We start from the raw sequence: 13,711 nt of genomic DNA, 5'->3' as shown, positions 1-13,711 counted from the left end.
ACTCTGTATGCCTGTGTGACAGGTCGCTTCCAGTCAGGCATCCAGACCCACACACCTTTAGGCCAACCTGCTAACTGCTACACTGTGTTAATGTCACTTCAGTTTTTACCCCCAAATTACAAATAACTAAACACAAATTCAATTAAATTTGGTCTCCATAATTCCATTCATTGAATAGTTTCTGACTTTAGTGGAGGGGCAGACAGGTTTGAAATACACCCTAATTTTGGCCCAACCACCAATTTCCCTGGGTGCCCACAAACATTTCACTATTCCAGTGGTCACATATAATTAACAAGCTACAGAATATAACTTGGAGAATGTAGTCATACGTACGATTAAGTGGTCAAAATTAAGTACCGTATTTTTTGCACCATAAGACGCACTTTTTTTTCCCCAAAAGAAGGTTGGAAATGTCTGTGCGTCTTATGGAGCGAATATTGCGTCACAGACCATGATGTGTATTTCCCGACAAAAGTCGACATCCAGGGGTAGAGGGCGACAAAACTCACTGTTACGTTACAGGCATTCCCTCTGTGCTTGGAGGAATGTTAGACTCATTGACAAGGCATCTAATCCTTGCGTGTGCGTGAGTTGCGAAATGTAAACAAATGTAAACAAAGGCAAGATGGCATCGACATCTCACGAGGGAGCGAAGCGAGTGCAGAAAACAAAATACTCAGCAGATGATGTTTTGCGCATTATCACGGAGTCGGACCCTGATTTTTCAGAATCTGATTTTGTTGGGAGTGATCAGGAGATCGAACAAGAGAGTGAGGAACTGGCACCAGCCGATGCCGCCGCAGCTGAACACATTTGTGCAGCCGATGCACCTATGGCAAGGTTCGTGTGGGAGGAATACCTAGACATTGATCCGTGGGAGCCAAACTGGCTACCGGACTTCACAAGACAGTATGGCTTGTTGTTGGACTCGACAGATTACCAGCCGTTGGACTACTTCAGGCTGTTCTTTCCTGAAGCTGCCTTTCAGCTACTGTCAGACGAGACAAATAGGTATGCAGAGCAATTTTTTGAATCGAGGGCTGTGCTTGCACCGCATTCTCGTTTTTCAAACTGGAATCCCACAACAAAACACGAGATGAAGGGCTTTGTGGCATTACAAATATAGATGGGACTAGACTGGCGATATACACTTCAGGGAGCATTGGTCCAAACGTGCTTTGTCCCCTGGTGGCTTTGGACTGGTTATGCCGCGTGACGGTAGGTACGTGCTCCCGCAAAGTGATTGTGAGCAACTGAGCTTCATAAATTCTGACACTAGCGATGAGGAGTTCTTGGGGTTTCCATAAAACTAGAAGAGTGCTTGAACCTTAAAGTCTCCCCTTATTTGTTAATGGCAGTGATGTTTCTTAATACCGCTGTTGAATTTACATGGTTGAAATATTATTCTGCTATATTTTATTAAACATATTAGTACACCATTTGGTTCAGAATATTTTTTTTCTTCTTTTCCTCCTCTAAACTTAGGTGCATCTAATGGTCAGGTGCGTCTTATGGTGCAAAAAATACGGTAAATGTACATTGTTGCTCTGCCCATTCACCTTGAACTGATGTGGAAGTTAACAATACAAGCAGACCTCTGAGTAGATCATCAACAACAGGGAAATTGTTTATAGTAGTATTACAATCAAATTCCAACATAAAGCTTAGTACTGTATATCTAAAAAACTGCTATCTAAATGCTTAGTAGTACCCACACATAGATCTGCATTACACAGATTCAATAGAATCTTCAATGGCTTTCAGACTTATTGGATTACACTCACACACATACCCCTCCACCAACAGATAATTTCTTGCTGTGTTGCAATGTCAAATTAATGTTAAATGGTATTTTTGACTCCTGTAGAAACAGTTTCATTTTAACATTATAAAGAATTTAGAATAGTTTACTTATGTTAAAAATAAAAATCTGAAAAATGACCCCCTTACTTTTATCAACCTAAATGGTGAGGTTCTCAGTTTTCTTCACTTATCACACTAATACATTAACAAGATACACCTGTGCTTTTGAAATCCATCTGTGTTAAACTGTAATATTTCACAAAACAAAAAACACACAACTAAAATAGCAGATTAGATCTGTACTGCTTTCATGATGTCTAAGCAGCTACCCATGGAACTTCAAGATTAAGTTTCTAAGAGGAGAAAAGCTGGAGGTTATACACTAGAAGGACTGGTAAAACATTGAAACTTCCTAGAATAACCATGAAGATCTTTTATCAAAATGGAAGAAAACATGGCACTACCCAGATACAACCAAGATCAGGAAGCCCCATCAAATCGAGCAACTGGACAAGGGAAATTACCAGAGAAGTGAACTGGAGACAAGTTACAACACTGACAGAGCTGGATGACTTTTTGACTGAAATGGGAGAACTCTAGTCTTTTTCACACTTTACAGATTTAGACTGTTTGGGAGAGTGACTAAAATGAAGACACTTTTTTAAAAAAGCCAACATTAAGTCATTTCTGGTGTTTCATTGAAGTCCTGGGAAAAATCTGAAACATTTTTAAAAAAATTGTAGTGGTCTGATCACAAAGTTGAGCTCTTTGTCCTGAAAACAAAGAATTGTATCTGGCACAAACCAAGCCCTAGGTTACACCATCCCTCCTTGATAGAGGGTGGCAGCTTCATGTTCCATGTCTGCTTTTCAGCAGGACAAACTAAAAATCTTGTAGCTATCCAGATGAACACTGATCGAGACAAACAGGAAAATCCTTGAAGAAAAACCTACATGTCATCAAGGTATCTGAGTTTAGGGGAAAAAGCATGAAGCTGACCAAAAGTATACTACAGGTCAGGTCAAGATGGGGAGCATGCACTGGAACAGTGCCTTGCTGCACCCACCACATGACAGAACAACTCAGGATCCTGTTTGGAACCCCCCCAGACAGACACATGGCCCAGTCCCACCCTCCAGCAATGCCCATTTATTTGCTGCAGCCAGGTGTTACATGGGTATCCCCTTGGCCTGGTCCAGCTGCTCGGGTCCTCAACAATGAGGATCCTGGGAGCTAGATCACCCTCTGGGAATCCACATTGCTCAATGCAGGTCATGAGCAACTGCTCATTCAACACAAAGTCAAATCAGTGGTACCCAAGGATTCTCCAAAGAGAGAGTACCGAAGGAGTGAAGTCTTTGTCTCAGGACACTGGATAGCGTCCATGTCTCACAACCACGTAGCAAAACAGGAAGCACCAGGACTCAAAGACTGGGGCCATCCACTGTTTGCAAAAATATTGGGAGCCCCACAAACCCCTTTCAAGCGACCTCATGACCCCCCCCAAATTGGTCACCCATTCCATCTACTGACTTCATAGGAAGAGTCATCAGAGACCTGAATGTCATTGCTGAGGTAAGTAAACCTCTCAACAAGGTTGACACTCTCTCCACAGAAAGACATACTGCTGATGGCTGTGTGCAAGAGGTCATTAAAGGCCTGGATCTTGGTTTTTATCCAGGAAACTCACAAGACCAGACACTCAAACTCCTCACTCAGTCCCTCGAGAGCCCTGATCAGAACCCCCATTGACTCCACAAACATAACAGCAAAGTCAAGATCAGTGAATCTTTCTTCTCCAACAGATGCTCCACAGTCGCTGGACCCCACGACCCTGCCCAACACCCAGTCCATACAAGCATTGAACAGAGTAGGAACAAGAACACACCCCTGACAAAACTTACTATCAATTGTCCAACCATAGTCCAAATTAAATCCAATTGAAAACCTGTGGCATTACCTGAAAATTGATATCTATGGACACTTTCCATCTAATTTGTCAGACCTGAAGCACAGGCAAAAATTAATCTAAATGTATAAAGCTCACACAGGCATACGTAGGAAGACACACAGTTGTAATTGCTTCCAATAATGTAAAAAGTCTGTCCTAGTTGGACAGGATATTTTTCTTAATTAAAACAAGAAATTACATTTAGAAATTTGTTGAATTAAGGAGAATAAAATTTTTAGTGGGATAAAATCCGGTGCTGTAACTGGAACAAACCGTGAAAAACATTTCAAGGGGCAAATACTTTCTAAAGGCAATTTAGATATACTAAGTTTTATTTAGGGTTTGTTTTAATGTTATAATAATCTGTCCCTGATTTCTGAAGGTCTACTCTGAAACCTTACATGGCCTAGCTCCTTTAAATGACTATTCACTCCTTCAATTATACAACAAACTCTGTAGCCTAATTGTTGCAGAATCCTATTTCCCCATCCCTGTGTCTGAAGAGCTGGGGTGACAAAGACTTTGCAAATGCTGCCGCTACCTTTATGAGTTTTTCCCGTGTGGAGACTGATGTAGTGCAAATTAATTTTAAGGATTTAAGTTAAAGTACCCTTGTATTCTAAAATTGTACCATTACTTCTCTAAAACTACATACATTAGAAAATGCATTGTTGTAGCAGTTACAGCCCATACTTATTTTACCAAATAATTACATACATGAGTCATTTTTAATAAATTCACAGTTTATCATTTTACAATGTACATTTTTTACTACTTAACACAACAATAAGACAGATGGCAAATTAAAAAACCTTACCTCCATCAGAACAAAGAGAGCAGCAAAGAAAAGAAGTGTAGCCCATTCCACTCTGTGTAAAATTATATCAAAATCTTGAACGTCAACTAGAACTAGCAGCCACAGCGCTCCCAATATGGCGATCCAACCTATACAAAATAGACATTTTACTTCATATCTGTTTAACAACAGTATACTCGCAAATTTTCTGCTTTAAATCAGCAATATCTTCATTCAAAACAAAACATGCAGTATTACCTTTCTCAAAAACCTGTATTTAAAAATATGCTGAGAGTACTTGAAAGAGATATGAATGACAGAAAACATGTTTCTATTGGGGAATTTCTGTGATCTTTAGATTTTATATCAAGACTAACTGTTCTAAAGTTACGACCCTCAGTGAATGGACAGGTCTTCTTAGTTTGACATAAGGGGTTAGAAATGCAGGTGAATGAGCCTGTGGTGTCCTGGATAATGGATGATCTGTCAAGCAGACCGCAGTTTGTGAGACTCAAGGACTGTGTCTCTGATATGGATGTGAGCAAAACTGAAGTATCACATGGGGCAGTACTGTCTTTTTTCTCTTCACTTTGTACACCTCCAACTATAAATATAAATACCAGGTCATGTCACTTGCATAAATCCTCAGATGACTCTGCAATTATGGCGTGTATTGATAAGGTGGATGAGAGAGAGTATAGGAGTCAGGTGGATAAATCTGTTTCTTGGTTCAGTAAGAATTGTCTGCAACTAAACATCAGCAACACCAAGAAACTGGTCATTGACTTTTGCCACACCAAACAGCCTCTACGTCCTGTCCCTATTCAGCAAGTGGATGTGGTGGAGGTTTACATCAACAAGTACTTGGGGGTCCACGGCAATGACAGGTTGGGCTGGTCTTGGTAGACAGAGGAGCTATATAAGAAAAGCCAGAGCAGGCTCTTTTTTCTTAGGAGACCAAGTTCTTTTAATGTTGGAAGAGACATTTTTTACTTCTTCTATAACTATGTGATGCCCAGTGTGATTTTCTTTGGTGTGCTGGGCTGGTAACATCACTTTAAGAGATACCCACCAAATCAATAAGCTAATTAAACTGACAAGCTCAGTTATGGGATGCACTCTGGGCCCCCTGGAGTGAGAAGTAGAAGAGAAAATTAAAACAAAACTGAGTGCCATTATGAACAATGACATGTATCCTCTCTCTGACACAATAACGCTGAGTATTTCCAGCAAACAAATTATTTAGCAGAAGTGTGTCAAGAAACCCTGTTGGGGCTCCTTTATACCAGCAGCAATAAGTCTGCATAATGTCTTACTGTGACCATAATTGCCAAGTCAGACATTTTCTCTTTTTAATTTTCTTCCGTATTAGTTATTCTGGAATGTGAGTGTGTTTATGTATATATTCATTTCTTTAAATAGTTTATGTAAAAGCCAAATCTATCAATTTTAAACAGACCTTCTTTTTAAATACTTGAAGTTTGAAGATTGTGACACATCTTTTCTTCTGGGCCATACAGTTAATCAGCGTGATAGACCAATATTAGAGTTTTAACTCCACACTGACATCTATTACCAACCCACCATGATTAGCACATAAAGGCAGAGGATATTTTTGTCTAACTACCCAACAATTACTCAAAGATTTCCAATAACTGACACCTACCAAAAGAAAATGGTTAATATTTGGCTAAGTGATTTGTTACAATTATTGAGGTATGTTAAAATTGTGAGAAAATAACACACTCTTTTACACTGTTTAAAGTAGGCTACTATTTGTCAAATTCAGTGTCTCACAGTTAAACACTCAGATGAATAATTTTCATGTCATTTGAAAATTGAGTTAAAAAGCAATATGAATTGTACAGAACAGAAGTGGGTTTACTTGATTTAAACACAGCGAAGTAAAAAAAATGAATGGAATAATAAATAAATTGAGAAAACAGCTTATTCAATCTAAGTGTAAAAAGCAAAAAAGACATGAAATTTAAAATGCCATTTGTAAAATATAGTATTAATCAAAATTACTTAATTACCCCAAAAAAAAAAACTCCTCTTTTCATAACAAGAAAAGTAGCAGATAAAATCTATTGTTTTTTTTGATTTTGTAAAGAAAAATAAGATAAGTCACAACACAGCTTATAAAATGGCTATACAAAGTGGGTTTTTAAATGAGCATTTATTTTCTTAACTTTATCTCGGTCCCCTCTTTGCATTAATTCCATCAAGGTGGTTTTATAGGGAAATGTACATAGTATGGTGAAATTTTTACCTTTAATAATAATAATTCTTTGCATTTATATAGCGCTTTTCTCACTACTCAAAGCACTTAGCGATTGCAGGTTAAGGGCCTTGCTCAAGGGCCCAACAGAGCAGAGTCCCTTTTGGCATTTTACGGGATTCGAACCGGCAACCTTCCGATTGCCAGTGCAGATCCTTAGCCTCAGAGCCACCATACCTTTATACTTATTACTTTTAAATTAAAATATAAGTTTTGGAAAAAAGGCTATTAAAATTAACTTGTGTATATGTGATTGGAGTTTCATTTTTATTCTATAGCACTAGAAGAAACCCAATAATCACTCTTAATTCCCAACACTGACGTCTACAAACATCTATATATATAATTCTTTAAGCCGCTGCCAGAACGGGCAAGACACCCATGAAAGCACAAAGGAAGGAGCCACGTCCACACCCATGAAAGCACGCAGGAAGGAGCCACGCCCACCAACTCTAAGACCATTGGATACGACGAAAACTTGCAGAGCCACGCCCACCAACTTGGATGCGACGCCTTGGAAAACACGCCGTCATTTCTGTTTGTCTGTGCTACAGTCCACATGCAGCTCTGAGCCACGTTGACTTTTCGGTTACGACGCACGACCGCGTGCAACATCGCAAACTGTTTTACACGCTACATACAGCAATTCGCATCCACGACAAACATGCGTCTTCTTAGATGGTCCTGCAGGAACACGGAAAACGTTTCCCCGCCCACCAACACTCTTTATTCCCCAGCCCGCGCCCACCGCATCCGCGACAAACATGCGTCTTCTTAGATGGTCCTGCAGGAACACAGAAAATGTTTCCCCGCCCACCAACACTCCTTATTCCCCGGCCCGTGTTCACCCTCGCTCTCTAGGCATTCCCACAGCCTGCTCATGTGCCCGGACGCAACAACTCACCGACCACCCCGTATGTCGCTCTCGTCTGTGCTAGGAGTCCACATGCACCTCTGAGCCACGTTGACTTTTCATTATTCTTTTCGGTTATGACGCACGCACCACCATCGCAAACTGTTTTACACGCCATGGTCTTAGAGTTGGTGGGCAGGTCTCCGTGAGTTGCTCTTGCGAGCGGGCACATGACCAGGCAATGTGTATGCTTTGAGAACTGCTGAATGCAGCGTCTAAAACAGTTTGCGAGGGGTATCCCATGGGATCCTTAAAACAATCCTTTAAAACTGAGGTTAAAACACAATGAAGGAAGCAGTTTTTAAAAACCAATAAGCCCTGTGCCTCCGTTTCATTAGCATCTCACCTGCTTCACCGATGCAGGCCCTGCAACAGTCGAGACGATCTCTCAGCAGCTGACCTTCTCTGTGCCTGACTCCACTATAGGCTGCAACAAAATTATGAAAGCACGGGCACATTTGTTTCACACAAGCTGTGTGTGTGGGTGGGTTGGTGTTAGTTAATTAGTTACTCGAAGGATTTCAAGATTTAATATGCACAATCGGTAACACTGCAAAAGCAGCCCAAACCAGAAAAGACGGCTGGCAAAAAGTGGCCGACAAATTAAACGCGTGTGCATTGTACTTACTGAAAAAAGCTTAACGGATATTGCAAATGTTCATTTTCTTCCCTCTGCTTAACACTAGAATTACCAGAGCCTACGAAAAAACTCGTAAATCCGTCCCACCTTAAATCGCGTCTTAAATCCGTTTGCACCTCTCCGCCAGAGTCCTTTGTCATCTAAATGTGCTGATAAACACAAGCTACTAGCAGCCAGCTATTCCATCCCCCCACCGACTTAGAATGAACTTCTCTCCTACCTCAAGCCTTGCCTTGATTTGATTACCTGGGATTGAAGTGGAGTTTTACAGTGGAAATAATTCTAGCGTTATTTGGAATACACGCATTTCATGTGTGAAATGTGTGTCCATAAGCTTTATGACCACAGACTCGGAAAGTCTTTCTCCCGTGGGACGACTGGGATCTTTTCCTAAATAAGGAGTAGCATTGCACATGTACTTTGTCTCCAAATCTGCCGCAATCCAAAAAGGCAGAACCGTAACAACAGACAACTTCTTCACGTCACTTTCGCTGGCTAATAGACTGCTGCACCGCAATACAGCTCTGCTTGGCACCATGAATAAAGTGCGACGGGAACTTCCACCTGCAGCTAAAGTCAGTTCAGTACACGAACAATTCTCCACGCTGGTGTTTAGATCTCCCAGTGCCATGCTGACAGTGTATGTGCCCAAAAAGATGAAGTCTGTCTGCATTCTCAGCACAATGCACCATGATGTGGAGATTGGGCAAGATAAAAAAAAAAAAAACCAAACACGGTCACAGACTACAACCACATGAAGGTATGCTAATGAAAAAAATATTAGTGTGACGAAGTATTCTGGTGCTATTCTGGTGATAAAATGATTTCTTCAAAATGTCACATATATTTGTCTTTCTTTTTTCCCCCAGCATGGCGTTGACATCATGGACCAGAAGGCGCGTGCTTGTTCAGTGCGAACAGGAACACGCAGGTGGCCGGTCGCTGTGTTCTACAACATCCTTGACCTAGCAGCGATGAACGCACACGTACTGTATAAGGCATGCACGGGGTCCGCTGAGAAAAGAAGAGTGTTCATGGCTCACCTTGCAGAGGAACTTCGTCGTCGCTTCTTACAGGAAAAGGCGATGGAAAAAGAAAAGATGATACAGCGTCAACAAACTTCTGTTCTAAGACCTCAGCTTCCCCCAGGGAAGAAAGTACAGTGTCAGGTGCTCATTCACTATAATAGGAACCATAGCACAGAGAGGTGTGTACACTGCAACAAGTACACGTCGTAAATGTAGGAATGGCGGACCTTGGGTGTGTGGGAACTGTTAATATTTGAATGTGATGATTTTATATAGCACGGATCGGAAATCAGCAGTTCTTAACATTGCACGAGGCAAGCTGTCGTATCAACCACCAACTGTAACTTGCTTTCTTTATTCTTCGGTTATAGTCTTGAATAAAAGTGCACTTTTATTTATGTGAAACCAGCTGTGTCAGATGGGGTTGTATGGATTGATTCTGAATGCGACTGCGAGAATGAAAAGTGAATTAAAAAAAAAAAAAAAAAAAAGCTAACCTTTACCAGTATCATAAGTTACACCGGCTGTTACAGACTGAAATCAAATTTATGTTGTTATTCTAAAATTGTAAGAATAAATGCAGTTCATTTCTCAAAGTGGAGCTGTGTGGGATCGAACTCGCCACCCTCTGATCCCCAGTCAGGAGCTGATACCATTACGCCACCGCGGCGGTTGTAGTAAGTGTGTCAATGTGGCATGCTAACGCGGCTTTTTTTTTTTTTAATTTTTTGAATGAAAGCGCACGTGTTCTCTTATTTGTACCTTTTGTGAAAGTGTTTCTTTGATATATGGACTTCAGGCTTCATACGTTATATAGTTTATGCCTACATTTTGTCATTTACTATTAGAATATGAAAAACGTTTCTGTTTTAAAAATGTGTTTGCACAGCCTACTATAGAAATGGAACACACATGAAATGCGTGTATTCCAAATAACGCTAGAATTATTTCCACTGTAAAACTCCACTTCAATCCCAGGTAATCAAATCAAGGCAAGGCTTGAGGAAGGAGAGAAGTTCATTCTAAGTCGGTGGGGGGATGGAATAGCTGGCTGCTAGTAGCTTGTGTTTATCAGCACATTTAGATGACAAAGGACTCTGGCGGAGAGGTGCAAACGGATTTAAGACGCGATTTAAGGTGGGACGGATTTACGAGTTTTTTCGTAGGCTCTGGTAATTCTAGTGTTAAAAAACATTTAAAAAGCGGCGTGATTATGCAGCGTATACTACGCCGTGGGTTGGTATGCAGTGTGTAAAACAGTTTGTTTGTCACGGATAACTTGTCTTTTATAATTACACGAAGACAATTTCCTGTTAATACTTTGTTACATTGATAGAGCGGTGTTCTCAGTATTCAAAGCGCTATCCACACAGGGAGGAACCGGGAAGCGAAATCACAATCTTCCACAGTCTCCTTACTGCAAAGCAGCAGCACTACTACAGCGCCACAAGGCAGTTAAAGAATACACCGGGTTCGATTTTGTTTTCACTTCTATTTACAGAGATCGGGTCGTAGATAGCATTGTTCCAATGTTACTTTTCTTGGTGGCTTATTACATTACGGATGTTTCACATGTTCATTTTTTTCCCCTGTGCTTAAAAGACATTAAAAAAGTGTTTCTCAACCGTGACTCCGGAACATCTCAGTACGCAAGCTATATTAAGCGTCAACAACGAAGACTCGCTACACCTTAATCTACAAGTACTGACACTTATCCCTACCGACGAAGTAACTTTCACCAGCGTGGCCTTCTTCGTCACAGACGATCCCGCTTTCAGTCACGGACAATTATATGTTGCTCTCTCCAGAGGTCTATCTTTTCATTCACTCACAGTGGTATCCACAAACCCACCCCATTTGGACAACTGTGTCGTTCAGGAAGTGTTCACCCATCAATACATAATTATGTGGCATATGCTATGCCGCGGGTTGGCTAGTACAGTATATTGCTGCTCCTTTCAATAAATGCTGCTGACAGGAACAAACTGGCATGAGTCATTGTATCTTGAAATGCCCTGACTTTCACTTATAACAGTAGTAATTCAATGCTGCTTCACATGCATAACATAATGGGGAGAGAGTTGTTGACAGTTGAAATAAGATTTTGGGAGTCCTCAGTGGCTGGTGTGGATTGAAATTGTCAGAGATTAGTGCATTTTATTTAAACCTCTGAACAGATAAAACAGTTCAAAGAGACAACATAGTAGGCCTCACTTTAAAAATGTTTAAACAGTAGAGCAGCTGAAATTAAGTAGAGCGGACCTGTTTTGCTTCTAATTAGTGAGCTGAAATTTACAATTGGCTTTCAAAATTACCCTGATATTGTTGCATTTCAAAATAAATGTGATGTTCTTTCAAACAGAATGCATAAACAAGAGTAGAGTTCAATACAGGTGGTTCTATAAGGGCTTTCCAAAAGAGTAGCCAAGATCATTTGCCAGAGTTGAAGAAGTTGGTTTGCTTGAGCACAAGTCTTTCTTTAGTTGCTCCTTTAAAGTTTGGATATGTTTAATATGTGACCATCTTTACCTTTATGACATCACATATTGAGTGCAAAATGTATATGCTAACACACAGCATCTGAATCTCAAAAAAAGGCAGTGCCCATGAAAACCACCACAAAAAAAAGCAAAAAAATCCAATTGATATCAAAAATAAAAAATGTATTCTATGAAAAATACAAAACAATTCATACCAAAATTTGAAACAATCCATACATTGACAGATGTAGAACTTGCAGTTTTATGCTTACGATCATACAGAGCATAAAGAATGTGTCAAATGTGTCTACTGCAAATGTACCAACATGCTGTTTAACAGCTCTAGTTGCAAGAGCTGCAGATCTTGTCTCATGTTGTTTAATGAAAATGTAATGCTAGATTCTGATCACTCTGTTACTCTTTTGGAACCAATGGAATGTTGAACAGAAGTATAAGAAGCTGTTATATACAATAATTTTACTGGATGCAAGCTCAACAAATACCAGTAGGAAGCATTACTGTATGAAATCAGCTTCTTTTTATTTTGGCAAAGAAAAATTCAGCCAATATTTTTAATGTTTTTCTACAGATTATACATGAATTTTTGGAGAAATGTTCCCTAAAAATATAAATTTAGAAGTTGATTTAAACTGAATCCCTCAGGGCCAATGGTTCCTAGTTATTTGAGAATTGAAAGCATTAAGAAAAATTTAATACAAACTAAAGATGAAATATTCAATCAAAAATTAAAATATGCCAGGCTATTTTCCAGTAAATTAAAGATCCTGCTTCAAATTCCTTCATTGTTTTTTTAAAATATTGGGTCTTCATAGTCTTTAACAGCAGCCCCATCTCTGAATCTCATTACCTACTTTGTAAAGTGTTTTGTAATTGCCCTTGCTAGGAGTGCTTTTATATAAAACAAGGATGTATTGATTGTTTGCTAACACAATTTATTTATTTATTTTTTTTAAGTTATTTAATTATCAAGGAAGCAGCTTTTTAGTCTTTGGCAAGGAGTACAAACAACATAATTTGGATATGGTTACTCTTCCCAATTGCTTAAATGTAGGCATGTAGACAATACTTTAATTTTAATAACTCATTAAGATTAGCCTACCTGACCTGTGAAGACCACCTTATTTATACATACATACATGTATGTATATATATATATATACACACGTGTATATATATGTATGTGTGTGTATTTATACACACACACACATATATACATACACACACACACACTTTCTAATCCTTTTTACAGATTATATATATATATATATATATATATATATATATATATATATATATATATATATATATATAGCATTAGAATTTGTAAAGAAGGAATCAGTATTGATCTCTCCATATTCCTTTTTATAATGGCTTCATTCTCCGAAGAAAATAAGCAATAAGACTGTAATAACATTTGATTTTCTTTCTTCTAACCAGCCCCTAAGGAACCTTCAGAAATCAAGGGAAAAAATGTACTACAGGGGCTTTTCAGTTTAACACAGTTTATAGGACACAATAGACAAGATGAAGTAGACTCATTTATTATTTAGGATTATGTGACAGTTGCAAAATGTAGTTCACACTACAAAGTTTTATGTACTGTAAAATCAGGTACATATCCATGCATTATTAATAAAGATAGTCATTTACATTTTAACAAACTCCAGAAGCTAGTTTCTTACACATTGGAAAGAAGAATGATTTGTAGTAAAGAGCCACTACTGAACAACACCACTATTTCCTAAAAACAAATGTTTTTTTTTTCCCCTTATATTTAAATGCTGATCTGAAACCA

General features: G+C 39.2%; 1 protein-coding gene across 1 annotated transcript in view; it reads right to left on the bottom strand.

Annotated features, from left to right (window-relative positions):
• The window catches only part of oca2 (oculocutaneous albinism II), a 353,721-nt gene that overhangs the window by 129,478 nt on the left and 210,532 nt on the right, over positions 1-13,711 (bottom strand). The window contains exon 19 of the mRNA XM_028800033.2: positions 4,575-4,702. Coding sequence (XP_028655866.1) covers positions 4,575-4,702 — 128 coding nt within the window. The remainder of the gene's footprint in view (positions 1-4,574; positions 4,703-13,711) is intronic.

This window comes from Erpetoichthys calabaricus, chromosome 4 (genome assembly GCF_900747795.2).
Source record: "Erpetoichthys calabaricus chromosome 4, fErpCal1.3, whole genome shotgun sequence".
Classification (NCBI taxonomy): domain Eukaryota; kingdom Metazoa; phylum Chordata; class Cladistia; order Polypteriformes; family Polypteridae; genus Erpetoichthys; species Erpetoichthys calabaricus.
The sequence above is the reverse complement of the archived record's forward strand: the minus strand, read 5'-3'. Positions and strand labels throughout refer to the sequence as shown.